Source organism: Gopherus evgoodei, chromosome 8 (genome assembly GCF_007399415.2).
Source record: "Gopherus evgoodei ecotype Sinaloan lineage chromosome 8, rGopEvg1_v1.p, whole genome shotgun sequence".
Taxonomy (NCBI): domain Eukaryota; kingdom Metazoa; phylum Chordata; order Testudines; family Testudinidae; genus Gopherus; species Gopherus evgoodei.
Window position 1 is genome coordinate 80,780,920 of NC_044329.1, and position 20,823 is coordinate 80,801,742.

Consider the following 20,823-nt stretch of genomic DNA (forward strand, 5'->3'; position numbering starts at 1 on the left):
GGAAAAATTAGAGGGAACACTGATGCATATGTGTGATAGGGGACAAAGGAGGGAGGGCCAAGCTGAGAAAAAATCAATGCTCCTAGGACAGCACAACTTATATGTAAACTTTTTTTAAAAAGTTAATGAAAACCCTGCAATAAAGCAATATTCCAGAATACCACTGAAAACTGAGCTGATGTTACTCTTTCAGATTATTAATTTATTTTAAAGCTCCTTAGAAGAGTTAGCCTTTTTGACTTAACACCTGAAAAAAAAAATACCTAAACATATGTTTTAGCTTGAAATTGCTATTGCATTATTTTCTGGTTTTTTTTTTTTTTAAATAAACACCCACAAATCTGCTGAGCTAATAAAAAGCTTAAGAGTTTGTGAATGCCCAACTAACGTCATCCCTAACAGGGGCCTGCCCTTTCAAGGCATTCAACATAAAATTAGGAACTACTATAAATATATTTAGAACCAAAAGGACCAGCATAATTTTCAAGCACAGATAACTAAAGAATAAAGTCAAAAGAATGAATAAGAAACTGGGACAGAAAAAGAAAGTTCTTGCTAACACTGATTTGAAACAGCTAATGCAAAAGAAAAAACTTTTTGTGAATAATTTCCATGCCATCCTTAAAGAAACTATCTTTAAAAGGAAAGTTTAAAAATCTAAGCTAAGGGACTCCTCTTGACTGACAATTCCTATATGCAGTGTTGCTGTAGCTGTATTGGTCCCAGAATATTAGAGGGGCAAGATGGATGAGGTAATATCTTTTACTGGAGCAACTTCTATCCATTTCAGATGGCAAAATTCAATATCTTGCCATTTTACAACCAGAATTGCCTATAGTAATCTTAAGTCTTGGTTGTGCAACAATAAGTCAAATGTTTTCTGGCAAAAATTGTGTGTTAAAGTTGACTATGTCCCTTTTAAAGCCCCTGTCCCACAATTAGATTCAGAAAGTCACACTTCTGTGCATAAAGAGCCCCACTCAAGTCAATGCCTCATCCATTCATATAGATGAATTTGTGGAATGAGGATTTATGTGCACATAAAACATTTAGGAACTGAGTTATATGTACAGACATGAGCATATTTAAAATGTGTAATAAGTAACATTCAGGTATGTTCTAGAACATGTATGCACCTAGTTCATTTTCTTTCCAGATTAAAATGAAATTGATTAGAGCAGTCTATGTATTTACATTAATTTACTATCGTTTTAGGTAATTTAATCCACAAAGCGCTCCAAGTTTTACTGTCCCTTCACAATTTCAGACCCTAGCTATAGGTCCTAGAAGAGTTACAGCAGTCATAAGGCACCCTTTAAAAAGTGCTTAGAACTGGCTAAAAATATTCAGACAGAAACTTGCCAAAAACTCAAACCAGAGTTAATTGAGAAAAACATAAAAGTCCATTTACTGTACTAATATGCAGCGTGTCCCCTCTACTGCCACCTACTGGACATTTACAATTTAACTTTCAAACTACTCTGCTTGTAAGGTAGAATTGAACCAATCAGGATGCAACAATGGATTACATATCCCCTTTTACAGCACACATGGCAAGGATTAAGGTCTGATCCTATAGTGTCTCTGGCATCACAACTGATTTCTTTTAGTACTTTTTAAAAGTGTTCTCTTTTATTTTAACTAATGTAAAGTGAAGCCATTTTAGAAGCACCTTAAAGTTACATTCTAATGATATGATATACCCCTCATTCAGAGAGAACTGATTTTGGATTCATTTTAATAATGATAAATAATACCAACCAGATCTTTCACAGCGTTTTTCAGTAGACAGGTTTTAGAGTCATCCCATTTGGTTAATGATTTTACTGAATCTTTCAATATTTTAAATGCCCATACAAAAATTGCATTTTTCATTCCAGTCTCTTCCACTGACAATGCACTTTCCACTAAAAAGCTGAAAATTACTAAAGATGGGCATTTTAACTTAATATCAAGATGAAAGATTTTAAATGGGTTATTTTGGCTTCTATAAAAGACAATCAAACTTTGGATTTATTGGGAATACATTCAGCCAAAGGCTGAAAGACCATACCATAGGAACTGCCACACTGGGATCTAGTATTCTGTTTCAGATAGTGGCTATTTAGAGGTGCTTACAAGAAATCCTATAGGGATCAATTATGAAATGATCTGCCTATTGGGGGAACAACTTTAAATTCCCAGTCTTTTAGTGGATGTTTATGTACTGAAGCAATAGGATTTAGACGACCTAATTCTTTTTAAAAAGCCATTCTAATGTAAGGGTGGATACAGTTAACGAGAATACTGCTGTTTAACCCTTTTTTGAATCATTATCTCATCCTTGTAGTTCTCATAGAAATGAATTCCATACATAAAGCTGTGAGTCTGTCATGGAAGTCAGGGATTCCATGACTTTCTGGGACCTCCATGACTTCTGCAACTGTAGGGTGGCTGATCCCAGAGCTGCTGGGGCAGCCCGGGGGCCAGCCACTGCTCCTGCAGACCCAAGCAGCTTTCCCCAGAGGATGCCAGAGCAGGAGCAGTGAGAGTGCCCCGGGCCACTCCGCCCCCAGCCCCCCTTTCCCCAGAGCAGGCGTGACACCCCGCAGGTCAGCCTCCCTTTCCCCCAGAGCAGGCGTGGCACCCTGGAGCCCCCTAGAAGCACCTAAGAGTTAGTCAGGGGTGTTTATAGTACAAGTCATGGACAGGTCACAGGCCGCAAATTTTGTTTATTGCCCATGACCTGTACTAAAAATACCTGTGACTAAACATAGCCTTAATTATGTATCATGTTAACATTTATTACTTTTATCACTTAAATCTGTGGCCTCATTTTTAAAATCCTTTTTCATAAAATAAGAACAATTTGCCTTCTCTGAACCATTTATTCTTTCAGATTCTTTTCAAGTCCCTTCTTACTCAAGTCATCTCTAAACTACACAATCCCAATCTTTACTCATATGGAAGTTTTTCCAGGTCTGTAAAAGTGGGATGACAACAAACCCTGCTCTATTTCTACTGTCATTTGTGATATAGAGTAACAAGAAGTGAGCACAGTATTCCAAGAAATAGCATTCTATTTTTTTCATTGTTTTCCATCCCATTCTTTGAATAGCTCAACATTTTATTCCCCCCCCCCTTTTTTTTTTGAACGAGCAGAGGTTTGTATTGATATGTCCACGCAGACACGCAACTCCTTTTCATGGTTTTTTATTACAATTAATCTAGATCCAGATCATGTGTACAGCCAGTGCACGTTATACCCACTCAAGCGAATAACCTTGTTATTATCACCAGTGACTTCTCAGGCAGATCGCTTTGGACTGGATTTGCTGCTCACACTTGAAATTGACCCGCTGTGTACAGTCACACCATCTCGCAAGGGAGTGCCTGGGGAGGCGCAGCTGGGAGGGGTGGGCCAGCGTGAATGCCCTGGTGCTGGGCTGCCACGAGGCAGCTATTGCTCCCGACACACGCTCGCACCAAGGGCCCCTTACTCCCCTCCGGTGCGACCTCTCCCTACGCCGGGGCGCGTACCTCCCACCCCACTGCGCCGAGGCTGCTCCTCGGGGCCCGCTCCCTGCTTCCCGGGCACAGACCGCGCTGCTGCCCCAGGCCGGGAGGCGGAGCCGGGGCCGCCCGTTCCCGCTGTACGACACAAAGCGGACGCTGCCATTTTGAGACAGAGGCGGGTCCCGAGGAGGCAGCAGCGGCCGGACTCTCCCCTCGCTCCGGGGGGCGCCCTCACCTTCCCCGTAATCCATGACAACGGCGGTGGTGCCCTGTGCCCGGGCTCGGCGGACGCCTCCCTGGGACCACGACAGCAACGACTCTAGCGTCTCTCAATGGCGCCTTCTACCAGAACGAGGCTGGGCGGGGCACGGGAGCGACAGCACACAGACGTCGGTCCTCGATTGGTCACGTTCGTTGCGTCACGTGACGATCTGTGGGCGTGAAGACCATCGAGAGGGCATAGAAATGAAAGACAACGCAGAGGGGAAGAGCGGTGGGCGCCGCCATGTCTGCTTCGGGCATCGTTTTTTAGGGCCATGTAGGTCACTGGCTGACTAGTCGGCGGCCGTCTTGGTTTCTGGTGGCGGCCATTTTTGAGTCTGGCATATAGCCTGCGCTCAGGCCTTTGTTTATTAAATCACTTTTAAATGCAATACTATGGCGTGGTTAACTTTTTGTATTTTAAGGTATCCAGCCCATGGAAGGTAGCTGTATTTAATAAAAAATAAATAGGGTTGTGCATGCCTTTCAATTTCCATCCCTATAAAGCTTGACATTAATCACATATAAATAATAATTTAATAAACAAGAAGTGCATCAGTCACCATTTTCTAAGGTAACTGACATTTACTCAGGTCCTAGACGTTTACATTTGTTAAGTTATATAATTCCTTAAATAAATACATATATAATGTATCCTCTTGGTCAGTCCCCTCTTGAAGAACTGCAGAGCTGTTTCGACAGTGGTGTGCTTATTTATCTAATATCTCCATCTCATATACTGAACCCAATGTTTTTCAACACCGACTTGTCTATGAACCCAAGGCAAGTTACTCTAGCGTATTACGGGAGAGAGGAAGATGAGACTAACCCACAACCAGGCTCCTTTTTTTGTCCTAAATCAAAAACTAGGTTTTAAAGCAACTGTAAGTATGTTTTCTACCCTCAATCTCTGCATGGAGGCAATTGAGAATACTCCTGATCTTGATCTTTAGAAATGGTAGACTGAGAGGGTCACACACTATAGCTTTTCTTGTAGAGCAATCCTGTTCTAAAAATCTAACCTCCTTTCTCACCCCTGCAGAGGTGTGCGCAGAGAGGATGAAAATTTTCTTCCAAATGGAGCCTTCACCTTGGCTCTATCACAGAGTTCTCAGCCAAAGATACATTATTCTCAGGGAAAGCCAAGTATTCAGCATGCAGTCTGTGTACATATCCCTTTGCACATGCAGCCCTATGCAAGCAAAATATTTTTTGTATTACTTATTACTATTACTAATGTATGTAAAGGATAGAAATAATATGTAGGATTAAACCTTTTTGATAAATTAAGCACAAATACATTGTGCACACCTATTATATTTTTTTCTCCGTACAGTGATCTTCATGTGTAGAATCATACACACATATGAAGACCTCACTGAAAATTTGTCCTTAAAACATCACTACCTGAAACTCAACATACACTTCAGGATGCTAAAGAATTCACTGAACACATACAGTGAATCCCCACCACTTTTCCAATGAACCTGACTGGGCAATCGGAGGTGCCTATGTAATGTCAAAAAAGACATCAAGAGGAGAAAAGAACAGGAGTACTTGTGGCACCTTAGAGAAAGTAACTGCTCAATATAGGTAGTTTTATGGTTACATAATCCAGAAAGGTTGCATAGCTCCTGTCGATCAATAGGTGCACAAATCATTTTCCTATGAATAATGTATTTGAGGACTAATATAACTAAAATAAAGTTTCTGGTTTCCACATGGAAGGGCATAAAATGGACTCCATAAACACCTCATGAAGTAGAAGCAGACTACACAACAGCCTATTACAATCATTCCTTTACCACATAATCCTATAGGTTGGAGTATTCCATTTAACACCAGACAATGGCCCGGATCCTCTGGACTGACTAAGTTGTGTTCTGTACAAGTCTGGAAGGAACAGAAATGGGACTAAGACACCTCTGTGGCTCATCAATCCTGAGCTAAAGTGGCCTTGGTACAAGACAGAATAGACTTTCTGCAAATATTTTCCATTGTTGTCTTAAAAGACACTGTCTCTTAATATTCCACTGCCAAACTTATGTGCTAGAATACACTGGAAAATTAACACAAAATGGACACAAACAGTAAAAGAAATTCTACTTAACATTCATAGAAATAAATTTGCAATGTCCACCTAGTTCTATTATGTTAATTTTCCTGCTATCTTCTAGCACAGGGGTCGGCAACCTTTCAGAAGTGGTGTGCCGAGTCTTCTTTTATTCACTCTAATTTAAGATTTTGTGTGCCAGTATTACATTTTAACATTTTTAGAAGGTCTCTTTCTATAAGTCTATAATATATAACAAAACTATTGTTGTATATCAAGTAAATAAGGTTTTTTAAATGTTTAAGAAGCTTCATTTAAAATTAAATTAAAATGTCGAGCCCCGCAGACTGATGGGCAGGACCTTGGCAGTGTGAGTGCCACTGAAAATCAGTTCGTGTACAGCCTTCGGCACACGTGCTATAGATTGCCTACCCCTGTTCTAGCACCTCTTCACTCAAGTCTAGTCTCCATTGACAAGAGCACATAATTCTCTGCTGTTTGCTATTGAGATTCATGAGCTCCCTATCCAGCATATGAAAATTCAATTCCAAAAGGATAGAAGTAACCCACAGAGACAATCAACATCATACAAAATATGTCTATAGAGCAAGGGTAGGCAACCTATGGCATGGGTGCTGAAGGCGGCACGCAAGCTGATTTTCAGTGGCACTCACACTGCCTGGTCACCAGTCCTGGTCCTGGTCACCGGTCTAGTGGGCACTGCATTTTAATTTAATTTTAAATGAAGCTTCCTAAACATTTTTAAAACCTTATTTACTTTACATACCAGTATAGTTTAGTTATATATTATAGACTTATAGAAAGAGACCTTCTAAAAATGTTAAAATGTATTACTGGCACACAAAACCTTAAATTAGAATGAATAAATGAAAACTTGGCACACCACTTCTGAAAGGTTGCCGACCCCTGCTCTAGAGCCTAATCCAAAGACCACTGAAGTCAGTAGAAAGATTCCCATTGACTTCACTGAGCTTTGAATGAGGCCCATCCAAAAAAAGATTAAAAGTTCAGCATAATTTAAATATAAAACACAAAGTTCTGACTAGAATTATTGCTATATACATTGGGGTCATTTTACATTATAAAACGATTACTGACAGATGAAGAGACTGTCTTGGGGACAATGATGTGTCTCATTAGTAACACACTGGTATAGAAGGGATATATGACAAAAAAAAATGAACACAGAACAGTAACACAGAGGTGCTTTGGGCACTAAGCATTGCCCCCAATAAGCTTGGGACTTAGAAAATGATAGAGTGTGCTAAGAAACTGGACCTGCAAGCAGATTGAAGGTGCAGCAGGCGTAGCACACAAGTCTTTCGATTCAAGATAAACAGGCCAATACAAGTGTAGCCTTAATTAAGATCAATTGGCTGCTCTTGGTTTGACCCTTTTTAAAACAAAGGCTCCTTTTTTAACTCCCTGCAGGATTCCCAAAAGTGAAAAACAAAGCAAAGAAAAACAAATGGAGAGACAAAAGGGGAGCGAGAGTAGAATAGTACTGTGCTTTGTGATCCAAAATGTGAATGTTTTGGCTAAGCAGAGAATCCCCCTCAGAATTCTCATCCTGCTCTTAAATTTATGTTCTATTCCATCCTTTATTTTACTGGTGTTTTTGTCAATTATTTTGAGCAGTCCATGAATAAGAAAATGATTGGTCATCTAGTCAAGCATCAGAAGCAATGAGACTATTATAAAAATATCTCTCTTTTGTAGTTTGATATTATCACTACCCAGATTCTCTCTCTGTTTTGGATGCCATGTTTTCTGTTACTTTCTCTACATTCAGAATATTGTCTAAAAACTGAGGAAAATTTGCAAAAAGTTTCTACTGTTGGGTCAGCTCCACTGGTATTAGCAATGTTGGGAGCCCTCCTGTGGACAAGTCATCAGTGTTTTAAGCATTGTGGGCTTGATCCAAAGCCCAATGAAGACAATGAAAGTCTTTCCACTGATTTTCATGGACTTTGGTTCAAGGCCCTGTGGGTATGGCTACACTTGAAACTTCAAAGCGCTGCCACGGCAGCACTTTGAAGTGTGAGCGTGGTCGCAGTGCCAGCGCTGGGAGAGAGCTCTCCCAGCGCTGCACGTAAACCACATCCTCTGTGGGTGTAGCTTGCAGCGCTGGGAGCCGCGCTCCCAGCGCTGCAGCACTGATTACACTGAGGCTTTACAGCGCTGTATCTTGCAGAGCTCAGGGGGGTGTTATTTCATACCCCTGAGCTCGAAAGTTGCAGCGCTGTATAGCGCCAGTGTAGCCATGGCCTCAGTCTTCTAACCCTATTTAGAGCAAGTTTAATTGACAAAAAGATTTCCAGCTCTTTCTCTCTATTCCCAGGGCCCAGTGCTGCTAACACCAGTGGATTTGAGCGACATTAACAAAGGACTCTTTCATTTGACACTTTTAGGAGACTAACCACTTTGATTTCTTCTCTCACATTTCAATACAATATTCCGGGGAGCTGGGGGGAGACCTGGAATCATTCTTATTTCTAGAATTTGAAATGTAATTCCTTCATTTCAATTAGATATAAGCAGACCCTGATTCTTCAAGCAGGCAGACCAATAGTGGGCCCAGATGCACATGTGGCTCTAATTTCAAGATTGAGCAGAACCATAGTCTGGCATTTCCTTTGCACTACATTCAAAAAACTAAATCAGACACTAGAGTGGGAGGGAAGGGTCAAACTCAGTCTGTGATGGGATGACCACATAGCACATAGTGTGGGATGGCCACAATCAAACCCACAGGAGGTAGACAGAGAACTCAGTAAATTCCATGAGCTTTTCCTTCATATGCTCCCCTCTTGAGGAAGAGGGTTGGGAGTGTAAGAACCACAGAACCCAGGGATCCTCTGGAAACTATTGCACACAGCACCACAGTTCCTGAAACTTTCGCCCTGCTCTTTCCCTGACAACATAGTTCCTCAGAAATAAATAAATAGCATTCATAAATCAGAAGTATAATTTGAAAGAACATTTAATTTGACAATAGTGAAATATACTAGGGTGGCATTCACAGTCATTTTATTCACCAGTTCAATTTTGATATGTTTTGCAGTATGTGGTTGGGAATATATATATATATATATATATATATATATATATATATATATATATATATATATATATATATATATATAAAGAGAAGACTTAATAATCTCACCTCCCTAGAGCATGAAGATCTCTGCACAGCAGCATATTAGTAACCAGCAAGTTACCAATGAAGTATTCTACTTTTCAACATGCAAATACCTCATTAATAAGGCTATGATTTAGTCACAGGTATTTTTAGTAAAATTCATGGACAAGTCACAGGCAATAAACAAATATTCATGGACCGTGACCTGTCCATGACATTTACAAAAATATTTGTGATTAAACGTGGGAGGTAGTGCTGGAGGGCAACATCCAGGGGGCTGCTGCTGAGAGGAGACTGGAGGAAGGGACACCCAGGGCCAGTGGCACCAGCTCCCAGGAGCTGCAAACCACAGCTACTCCAGCCAGTTGCCCAGGGACCAATGCCCTGGGCCACAGACTGCGGTTGCTCCGACTGGCCTCCCAAGGACTGCTGCCCAGGGCCATGGACCTTGGCTGCCCCAGGACCACTGCTGGGGGCTGCCGGAGCAGCTGCTGGTGTGGCTGTCCCCAAAGCCACTCCAGCAGTGGCTGGTGTGGATGTCCCCGGAGCCTACTTAGGTGGCCCTGGGGTCAGCCACACTGGTCCCCTATAGAAGTTATGGAGGTCACAGAAAGTAACAGAATCCATAACTTCTGCAATATCTGTGACTGACATGGAGCCTTACTCATTAACAATTATGGTTACTGCTTTTTAGATTTACAACTGGCCTTCATTTTCCACAATCTGGATGTCAACTGCAGTTATCTGATCTGTAGATCAAAGTGCCTTTTCAGATGTACAGGACTCTGGCTGGACTGCATGCCTTGGCTACCCCTCTTCCCTCAATGGTGGACCAGGGAGAGAAAAAGGGATCCTAGCTGTATTGCTGTCCCAAGCAAATATAGGATTTGGAATCCTGCCATTGCTCCTTATTCTCTTCCTAGCAGCCACCCACCAGTGCCTTGTATCATTTCTTCTTTCAGCTTGATGTTACAATTTCTGCTGAGTCATATGCAGGGGAAGCCTCACTTCTTTCCTAGGAAAAATGCAAGTGGTGAACTAATAAATAAAATGCATTTATATATAATATATATTTTCACATGGGATTTTTTGTGGTTTGATTAATATACTTATCCATTTAAAAAAAAACAAACCTCCTTAAAACAGTGGTACTGGCTGGGATACAGCTGGGAGTGGTGACAGTAGAGACCCATGTGGCTGACCCCAGAGACTGCCTAAGCAGTGGTCCCAGGGGCGATAGGAGCAACTGCAGCTCAGTGGCTCCTGGCAGTAGTACTGGGGCAGCCAGAGCAGTGGCTGGCCCTGTCATAACATTTCTTCCCAGATCTGGACCTTAGCATCCAAAATATGGGTGTTAGCATGAAAACCTCCAAGCTTAGTTACCGGTTTGGACCTGGTATTGCTGCCACCAGCTAGGAACTATACAGTGCCTAGCTCACTGTGGTCTCCCCAAAACCTTCCCTGGGGGACCCCAAGACTCAGATTCCTTGAGTCTCACAACCCAGGGGAATAAACCATTTCCCTTCCCCCTCCTCCCCTCCAGGTGTTCCCTCCCTGGGTTCCTGGAGAGATATACAGAAGCAAGCTCCGTGAATCTGAACAAAGGGATTCTACCCTCCCTGTTTCAAGTCCTGGAAACACAAGTACCGAGAGAGCTAATCTCTCTTCCCCCTCACCCAGAGGGTATGCAAAGTCAGACTTAGTAAATCTAACACAAAGAGATTTTCCCCCTGACTTCTTCCTCCCACCAATTCCCTGGTGAGCTGCAGACTCAATTCCCTGGAGTCCCCACTAAAGAAAACTCCAACAGGTCTTAAAAAGAAAGCTTTATATAAAAAGAATGAAAAAGGACATAAAATATAGTCTCTGTATTAAGGTGACAATATACAGGGTCAATTGCTTAAAAGAAAATAAAATGAATAAACAGCCTTATCCAAAAAGAATACAGCAACATTCCAGCAACTACACACATGTAAATACAAAAAAACAATATAAACCTATTGTCTTACTATCCTGTGCTTACAACTTGGAAACAGAAGATTAGAAAGCCTGGAGATAGAAAAATCACTCTCAGAGCCGAAAGGGCACAGACACAAGACAAAGAACAAAGAACTCACACCGAAAACTTCCCTCCACCCAGATTTGAAAAAGTCTTGTTTCCTGATTGGTCCTCTGGTCAGGTGTTTTTTGTTACCCCTTTCCAGGTGAAAGAGACATTAACCCTTAGCTATCTGTTTATGACACACACCCCAAATTGCAGACAGTGGGGAACCTCACTGGCGGCGATTTCCTCCTAGAACTTTAAAATAAACAGATTAATACTACACATGCACCTTTACATATACCACTAAGTATATAACTAACAGACTTTTACATTTTAAGAACACTTTTTAACTACTGGATTCTGGGAAACTCTCACGGGATAGAGCATCAGCTACTTTGTTAGAAGCTCCTGAAATGTGCTGAATTTCAAAATCAAAATCTCGGAGAGCTAAACTCCAACGAAGAAGTTTCTTGTTGTTCCCCTTGGCAGTATGAAGCCACTTTAGCGCAGCATGGTCAGTTTGTAGCTGGAACCGCCATCCCCAAACATATGGGCATAGCTTTTCCAGGGCGTACACAATGGCGTAGCATTCCTTTTCACTGACTGACCAGTGACTTTCCCTCTCAGACAGTTTCTTGCTGAGAAACACGACAGGATGGAAGTTGTGATCCATTGCTTCCTGCATTGAGAACTGCTCCTATACCACGCTCAGATGCATCCGTGGTTACTAGGAATGGCTTGTCAAAGTCCGGGGCCCTGAGCACAGGGTCAGACATGAGCGTCGCCTTAAGTTGGGTAAAGGCCTTTTGACACTCATCAGTCCACTTAACTTTATTTGGTTGGGTCTTTTTGGTCAGGTCGGTCAGTGGGGCAGCGATTTGGCTGTAGTGTGGTACAAATCGCCTGTAGTACCCGGCCAAGCCTAAGAAGGATTGGACCTGTTTCTTTGACTTTGGGACTGGCCACTTTTGGATAGCATCCACCTTGGCCTGTAGGGGGTTTATGGTTCCTCGACCCACCTGGTGTCCCAGGTAAGTTACTCTGTTTTGGCCTATTTGACACTTTTTGGCCTTAACAGTTAGTCCAGCCTGCCTGATGCGCTCAAAGACCTTTTCCAGGTGTTCTAGGTGTTCGGGCCAGGAGTCAGAAAAAATGGCCACATCATCGAGGTAGGCAACTGCATATTCGCCCAGTCCTGCTAGTAGACCATCTACCAGCCTCTGGAAGGTGGCGGGTGCATTTTGCAGCCCGAAAGGAAGTACATTAAATTCATACATCCCCACATGGGTGACGAATGCTGACCTTTCCTTGGCAGGTTCATCTAGTGGTACTTGCCAGTACCCCTTGGTTAAGTCTATTGTAGAGATGAACTGGGCACGTCCCAACTTCTCCAATAGTTCATCGGTGCGTGGCATTGGATAGTTGTCCGGACGAGTTACCGCATTTAGCTTACGGTAGTCCACACAAAAGCGTATTTCCCCATTTGGTTTGGGTACCAGAACCGCTGGAGATGCCCATGCACTGGTAAATGAGCGGATTATACCCATCTGTAGCATGTTCTGGATCTCCCGTTCTATAGCAGCTTGGTACTGGCTGGGATACAACTGGGAGTGGTGACAGTAGAGACCCATGTGGCTGACCCCAGAGACTGCCTAAGCAGTGGTCCCAGGGGCGATAGGAGCAACTGCAGCTCAGTGGCTCCTGGCAGTAGTACTGGGGCAGCCAGAGCAGTGGCTGGCCCCCCCCAGGGTTTCTCCTCCTTCCCCCACCCCCCCGCCAGCTGGTGCCATGGGCTTCCCCGCCCCAAGATTAAATCAGGGCTATTTATGGTATAAGTCATGGCAGGGCCAGCTCCAGCTTTTTTGCTGCTCCAAGCGGCGAAGCGAAATGAAAAAAAAAGATAAAGTGGATTGACTGCACTTCAGCTCCAGCTCAATCGTGCCACTTCATTCTTTGGTGGCAATTTGGTGGGGGGTCCTTCACTCCCTCTCTTCCTCTTCAGCGGCAGTTCAGCAGCAGCTCAAAGACGAAGAGAGGGACTGAGGGATCTGCTGCCAAATTGTCGCCAAAGACCTCAACCTACCACCCCAAGCACCTGCTTCCTTCACTGGTGCCTGGAACTGGCCCTGAGTCATGGACTGTGATTTTTTGTTTCTTGCCTGTGACCTGTCCATGACTTTTGCTAAAAATATCTGTGATTATATCATAGCCTTACTAATGAAGTTATTTGTTTAGCTCATGTAGTAGAGGCTTCTGCTTTTGCTGCTGAAGAGCCTGGGTTTCCACCCTGCTGCTGAACGTCGTGTCTATATAAAAAACCTTGGGTTTGCTACAGGAGGACAGAAAGGGAAGAATGCAGCCTTCCTGAGGAAAGGGGGCTGTCTCTCAGGGGATGTGCTACTCCAAAGACAAAAGTCTCTTTCCATACCAGTTGGTCTGGGTGGAGCAGAAGCAACCTATCACAGGCAGCTTTGCTCAATCTACTGTTCTGCCTTGGTTCTCTGCCTATTCAACACTGCATAGCAGTGTCCCTGTTGCCCTCTCAGTCTGTGTTTTGGGGGAAGGAGGACGGCAGAGGCATGCTTCCTAGCTCTGCTCTCTGTTAATCACTTCTCCATTTCAGACTTTTCTCCATATTGACCTAAGCTGAAAAGTAATTGGAATGCAGTATTGCCAACATAAAGCATTCAAGAATTATGAATCAGGGTCCTGACAATTATGAAACTGGTTTAAAAACCATGATTTTTTTAAATGTTATTTTTATTTGCATTCTAATTTCTAAGCCATTAGGATGCACTTGAGTGAAATTTTCAAGCTTTTCTCTGCAGCCATGAGGGCTATAAACTTTTTTAAGCTGAAATTCTCATTCAGGGTTTGTCTACACTACCAAGTTTTGTCACCAAAAACTGCCTTTTGGCGACAAAACAGTGAGTGTGTACACACTGTGATGCGACTTTTGTCAGGAAAAATGCCCGGGTTTGGCGACAAAATACTTCCACCCCTACGAGAGACTTTTTTTCTTTCCCCTTCCCTTTATTATCAACAAAGAGCCAGTGCAGACACCATGCATGCTTTAATCGCTTTATCTGGGCTCCTGGAAGTGTCCCACAATGCCCATCCTGACCGCTCTGGTCAGCAGTTTGAACTCCGCTGCCCTGCAGCCAGGTAAACAACAATCCCCCCATCCCCTTTGTAAGCCTCGAGAATTTTAAATTCCATTTTCTGCTTGCTGGCTCAGGGAGGGTCTCATCACGTCTTCCCAGTGACCATGGCTGGCTATTGCACCAAACACTCCGGCCTGGACCACAGCAGAGCTGTTGGATCTGATCAGTCCATGGGGAGAGGAGTCTGTGCAGTGCCAGCTGCGCTTGACCTGTAGGAATTGGGACCTATGGGCACATTTCTCAAGGCTTGGGTGAAAAGGGCTATGATTGGGACATGCTGCAGTGCAGATCGAAGATAAAGGAGCTGAGGTAGGTGTGCCATAAGGCGAGGAAGGCAAATGCTCACTTCAGTGCTGCACCTAAGACCTGCCATTTCTAGAAGGAGCTGGACGGTATCCTCGATGGTGACCCCCCCCTTCACTGCCAAGAACCCCGTGGATACTTCAGCGGGAACAGAGGCAGCGGAAAGAAGACCTAACCCAGAGGATGAAGTTATTGATGAGAAGTGGAGCTAGATGAGGATGTGGAGCTCCCAATAGGGCAGGCAGCCAGGAATTTTTCTCCACTCCTGAGGTGCCCAGCCAGTCTCAGCAATTGCTCTCCGGTGAGCAAGAAGCAGGAGTTGAGAAGCCTGGTAAGCAGGGATGGTGAGCTATATGGAGCCCCCTTTCCTCCCACCCTCCCACACCCCTGCCCCAGCCCAGAGCCTGCATCCCACACCCAAACTCCATCCCAGAGCCCACACCCCTCACCCCCTCAGGCACCCAAACTCCCTTCCAGAGCCTGAACCCCCTCCTGCACCCAAACTCCCTCCCAGAGCCTGCATACCCTCCTGCACCCCAACCCCTGCACCAGCCCAGAGCCCGCACCCCTCACCCCCTTAGGCATCCAACCTCCCTCCCAGAGCCCACACCCCCTCCTGCACCCCAACCTGTGCCCCAGCCCAGAGTCTGCACCTGGCACCCAAACTTCCTCCCAGAGCCTGCACCCTTCCTGCACCCTAACTCCCTTCCAGAGCCTTTGGCAGGTGTGGGGGCAGGGGCGGGACTTGGACCTGTTCTGGGCACCACCAAAAATTACACAAACCTGCCTCCCTTGCTGGTAAGTGGCTGTGGCTTGTGTAGTGTGGAGGTTGGTTCAGGGCATAGAAATGTGGGAGGCTGGCTGTGTTTCTGTGAGCTGGAGGTTTCCCTTTGTAGCTAATTGGTATGGCAGAACAGGGTGTTGATGCACACTGAGCTCTCCCAGGAATCCTCCACAGAGATCTCCAGGAAAGTTTCCTGGAGGTACCCAGTAATACTCTGCCGCAGATTGCGTGGCAGTGCAGCTTTGTTCCTTCCCCATTGTAGGACACTGTCCCACACCATTCAGCAATCACTTGTGCAGGAACCAAAGCAGCACATAGGTGAGCTGCACGTAGAGCAGGCTGGAAGCCGCGAGCATGCAATAGATGTACCCTGTACCCTGGTCTGCTAGAATGATCTCTGCCTGTGGATAATTTTAGAATTATTTCCCTGTAAAACTGCATCACAACCCCTGCAAAGACTGTATGTTCTTCTGTCCAGCTGCAGCACCCCCTTCCTGCCCCGGCCCAAAACTCACCAGGTTTTGGGTGCTTGCAGAGATGTGTGCCTGGCAAGAGTCACTGAGAAAGTGATTGGTATGTTGCAAAAGGTGCATACAAGTGAAATGTTTCAATACTGTGCTTGAATTTAACAATCCTGCTTTTCTGCACTGTCCCATACTTCACCAGATGTGACCATCAGGAACACCCCACACATCCCTGCTGACCATCTCTGGCAGATTAGAAAGAGGCCAAGACACAGCAAAGACATGTTCTGGGAGGTACTGAAGTGCTCCCGTACAGAGAAAAAGGAACGAAAGGAGTGCTGGGAAGCCAAAAGGCAGGACAGAAAAGAGAATCAAGCATTTGCTAGGGACGCAACTGAGGGGATGATAAAAGTAACGGAGAAGCAAACAGAAATGTTCAAGTCTTTAATAATGCTGCAGAGAGAGCAGGTCTGGACTCGATCTCCACTGCAGCACATGCAGAATTATTTACCAGCCTGCCCCCCTCTGCCCGCACATTCCTTTCCACTGTCTGAGACTCCTCAGTTTCTCCATCACTCCACCTCCTCGCACAAGTTTTGTGATGACAGCTGGAGCTACACACAGTTGTGAGGATCTGCCCTTTCCCAGTTCCTCCTTTCCCAGCAAGCATCTATGTTTTGGTGAGTGTCATTGTGCTTTTTCTTGATCAATAAAAGCAAAGTTTTATAATGGTATATCATCTTTATTTTGTTTTCTACAAATTCACATTGCAATCACTACGAGTACATGTACAGGCATTTTAGTCATTTTCTTACTGGGCTATGCGGCCCCAAATGTCAACATAGCCTCCTAGAAAAGAAACATGGAATGCACCATGGAAGCTACTCTAAAGATATACGTTGCTACTGTCCATTGTCAAAGTGCTCCCTCAAAGCTTCCCTGATTTCAATTGCTGCCTTTTGGGCTCCTCTGACAGCCCTGGTATCTGGTTGCTCAAACTCAGCAGCCAAGCACTCTGCCTCAGCACTCCACCCCTAAGCAAACATTTCACCCTTAGATTCACAGAGATTATGCAAAGTGCAGCATATGGCTATGACCATGGGAATATTCTCCTCGTAACCTGCCATAAAGGCAACACCAGCGCACCTTTAATCTGCCAAAGGCACATTCAACTGTCATCCGGCACATACTCAGCCTGTTGTTGAAATGCTCCTTACTGCTGTTCAGGTGTCCTGTGTAAGGTTTCATGAGCCAGGGCTGAAAGGGGTAAGCCAGGTCTCCTAGGATCACTAGAGGCATTTCCACTTCCTCCACTGTAATCTTGTGGTCTGAAACGAAAGTCCCCACTTGCAGGCTGGTGTTCCTGAAAATGCATGTGTCATGCACCTTTCCAGACCACCCCCACCTTGATGTCTGTGAAATGCCCATAGTGATCCACAAGCGCCTGCAACACCATGGAGAAGTTCCCCTTCCCATTGATGTACTCTGTTGCAAAGTGGTCTGGTGCTAAAATTGGAATGTGTGTGCCATCTATCACCCCTCCACAGTTAGGGAAACCCATCTCTGCAAAGCCATCTACTATTTCGTGCATATTTCCCAAAGTCACTATCCTTCGTAGCAGGATGCAATTTATTGCCCTGCACACTTGCATTAAGAGAGCCCCAACAGTATACTTCCCCACTCCAAACTGATGTGCAACCTGGAGCACTCTGCAGTCTGGAGTCACCAGCTTCCAGGCAGCAATTGCCACACACTTCTCTATCGAGAGGGCAGCTCTCATTCTGGTGTCCTTGTGCTGTAGATCTGGGGCCAGCTCAGCACACAGTTCCAGGAAGGTGGCTCTACACAGTGATGAGCTGCCAAAATATTAATAACTGGTTCCATCCTCCTCACCCCATGAGGGGATCATGCCCCCCCCAGGACTTCTGCCCCATCCAACCACCCATGTTCCTTGACAGCCCCACCCCCGGACTGCTGCCCCATCCACCCCCCCTTTCCTGTCCCCTGACTACCCCCTGCTGCCCCATCCAACCCCTTCTCTTTCCTGACTGTCCCCCCAGGACCCTTGCCCCCATTCAATCCCCCTTTTCCCTGACCTCTGACTGCCCCGACACTACTCCATCGCCCCAATTCCCCTGCCCTCTAATCAACACCCCCTTCATGCTCCCTGATCCCTTACCGTGCTGCCTGGAGATGGGAGCCAGGCCGGGGCCGGGCTGGGCCACTCGGGCAGGGTTGAGACTGGAGCCAGGGCGCCCAGCTGGCTGGGGCCGGGCTGGAGCCGCGCCGCCAGGGGATGGGGTCGGGGACCAGGCCAGAGCCATGCGGCACCTGGAGCCCTCCTAGCACCACCGCCCCCCTGCCCCAGCTAACCTGTGGGAAGCTGCTGCTTTCATCTCAGTTCTCCCAGGCTTCTCACGTGAACAGCTGATTCACGGGAAGACAGGGACGGGGAGGAGAAGCCTCGGGAGCGTTCAGGGGAGGAGGTAGAGGCAGAATGAGGTAAGCTGGGGATGGGGGAAGGGTAGAGAGCTGCCGGAGCTCTTGTTAAACTTAAAAGCCCTTTTCAAACAAGTTGTCCCTTGTGGGACAACTGGTTCTAAAAGGGCTTCTAAATTAAACAGCTGGTTCCCGCGAACTGGTGGGAACCGGCTCCAGCTCACCACTGCCTATGGGTAGGGCACTTGGAGCTAGGGTTAAGGTTCCTATGGGTAGGACTTCCCGCCCTAGGGTTAGGGTTCCTAAGGGTAGGGCATTTGGAGCTTGGGTTAGGGTTTCTATGGTGAAGGCGCACCGCCCAAGGGTTAGAGTATTTATGGGTAGGGCACATGGAGCTAGGGTTAGGGTTCCTATGGGTAGGGCTTCCCACCCTAGGCTTAGGGTTCCTAAGAGTAGGCCACTTGGAGCTAGGGTTAGGGTTCCTAGGGGTAGGGCACCCCACCCAAGGGTTATGGTTCCTAAGGGTAGGGCAATTGGAGCTAGGGTTAGGGTTCCTAAGAGTAGGGCACTTGGAGCTAGGGTTAGGATTCCTATGGGTACGGCTTCCCGCCCTAGGGTTAGGGTTCCTATGGGTAATGTACTTGGAGCTAGGGTTAGGGTTTTTCTGGGTAGGGCACCAGCCCTAGAGTTAGGCTTCCAAAGAGTAGGGGACTTGGAGCTAGGGTTAGGGTTCCAAAGAGTACGGCTTCCCACCCTAGGGTTAGGGTTACTAAGGCTAGGGCACTTAGAGCTAGGGTTAGGATTCCTAAGGATAGGGCACTTGTAGCTAGTGTTAGGGTTCCTATGGGTAGGGCGACCCACCCTAGGGTTATGGTTCCTAAGTGTAGGGCACTTGGAGTTAGGGTTAGGGTTCCTATGGGTAAGGTGCTCCCCACAAGGGTAATGGTCCCTATGGGTAGGGCACTTGGAGAAAGGGTTATGGTTCTTATGGGTAGGGAACTTGGAGATAGGGTTAGGGTTCCTATGGGTAGAGCACTTGGAGCTAGTGTTAGGGTTCCTATGGGTAGGACTTTCCACCCTAGGGTTAGGGATCCTAAGTGTAGGGCACTTGGCGCTATGGTTAGAGTTCCTATGCAGAGGGCTTCATGTCCTAGGGGTAGGGGTCCTATGGGTAAGGCATTTGGAGCTATGGTTAGAGTTTCTATAGGTAGGGCTTCCTACCTTAGGATTACAGTTCCGAAGGGTAGGGCACTTGGAGCAAGGGTTAGGGTTCCTAAGGGTAGCGCACTCAGAGCTGGAATAGGATTCCTATGGGTATGGCCTCCCGCCCTATGGTTAGGGTTCCTAAGGGTAGGGCTCTTACTGCAAGGGTTAGGGTTCTTAAGGATAGGGCACTTGGAGTAAGGGTTAGGATTCCTATAGGTAGAGCTTCCCGCCCTAGAGTTAGGGTTCCTAAGGGTAGGGCACTTGGAGCTAGGGTTATGGTCCCCATGGGTAGGGAACTTGGAGCTAGGGTTAGGTTGCCTATGGGTAGGGTACGCTGCCTAGGGTAAGCATTCCTATGGGGTGGGCACTTGGAGCTAGGGTTAGAGTTCCTAAGGATAGGGCACTTGGAGCTAGGGTTAGGGTACCTCAGGATAGGGCACTAAGAGCTAGGGTTAGGATTCCTAAGGGTAGAGCACTTGGAGCTAGGGTTAGGATTCCTATGTATAGGGCACTTGGAGCTGGGGTTACAGTTCCTTAGGGTAGGGCACTTGGAGTTAGGGTTAGGGTTCCTAAGGGTAGGGCACTTACAGCTAGGGTTAGGGTTCCAATAGATAGGACCCCAGACCTAGGGTTAGAGTTCCTAAGGGTGGGGCACTTGGAGCTAGGGTTAGGGTTCCCATGGGTAGGGAACTTGGAGCTAGGGTTAGAGTTCCTATGTGTAGGACATCCAGCCCTAAGGTTTGGGTTCCTAAGAGTAGAGAATTTAGAGCTAGGGTTAGGGTTTCTATGGGGAGGGCTTTGCGCCTTAGGGTTAGAGTTCCTAAGTGTAGGGCAACTGAAACTAGGGTTAGGGTTCCTAGGGGTAGGGCACCTCGTCCAGCTATTATGGTTCCTAAGGGTAGGGCACTTGGAGCTAGGGTTAGGGTTCCTAGGGGTAGGTCTTCCAGTCCTAGGGTTAGGGTTCCTATAGGAAGGGCACCCTGCCCTAGGGTTAGGGTTTCTAAGGGTAAAGCATACGCAGCTTGGATTAGGGTACCTAAGGGTAGGGCACTTGGAGTTAGGGATAGAGTTCCTATGGGAAGGGAGCCCCGGCATACAGTTAGGGTTACTGCAGGTAGGGCACTTGAAGTTAGGGTTCATATTCCTAAGGGTAGGGCACCCCACCCTAGGGTTATGGTTCCTATGGGTAGGGCACTTGGAGCTAGGGTTAGAGTTTCTAAGGGTAGGGTACTTCGATCTGGGGTTAGGGTTCCTATTGGTAGGGCACTTGGATCTAGACTTAGAGTTCCAAGGGGTAGGCCCCTCCCAGGCTTCTGATTCCTATGGGTAGAGCACTTGGAGCTAGGATACTGGTTCCAATGGGTAGGGCACTTGGATTTAGTGTTAGGGATCAGATGGGTAGGGCACTTGGACCTAGGGTTCGCTTTCCATGGATAGGGTGCCT

At 46.1% G+C, this 20,823-nt stretch overlaps 1 protein-coding gene across 1 annotated transcript in view; it reads right to left on the reverse strand.

Annotated features, from left to right (window-relative positions):
- ZNF326 (zinc finger protein 326) overlaps positions 1 to 4,045 on the reverse strand; it is a 44,117-nt gene extending 40,072 nt beyond the window's left edge. The window contains exon 1 of the mRNA XM_030571711.1: positions 3,731 to 4,045. Coding sequence (XP_030427571.1) covers positions 3,731 to 3,746 — 16 coding nt within the window. The 5' untranslated portion in view covers positions 3,747 to 4,045. The remainder of the gene's footprint in view (positions 1 to 3,730) is intronic.
- Positions 4,046 to 20,823: the final 16,778 nt, after the last annotated feature.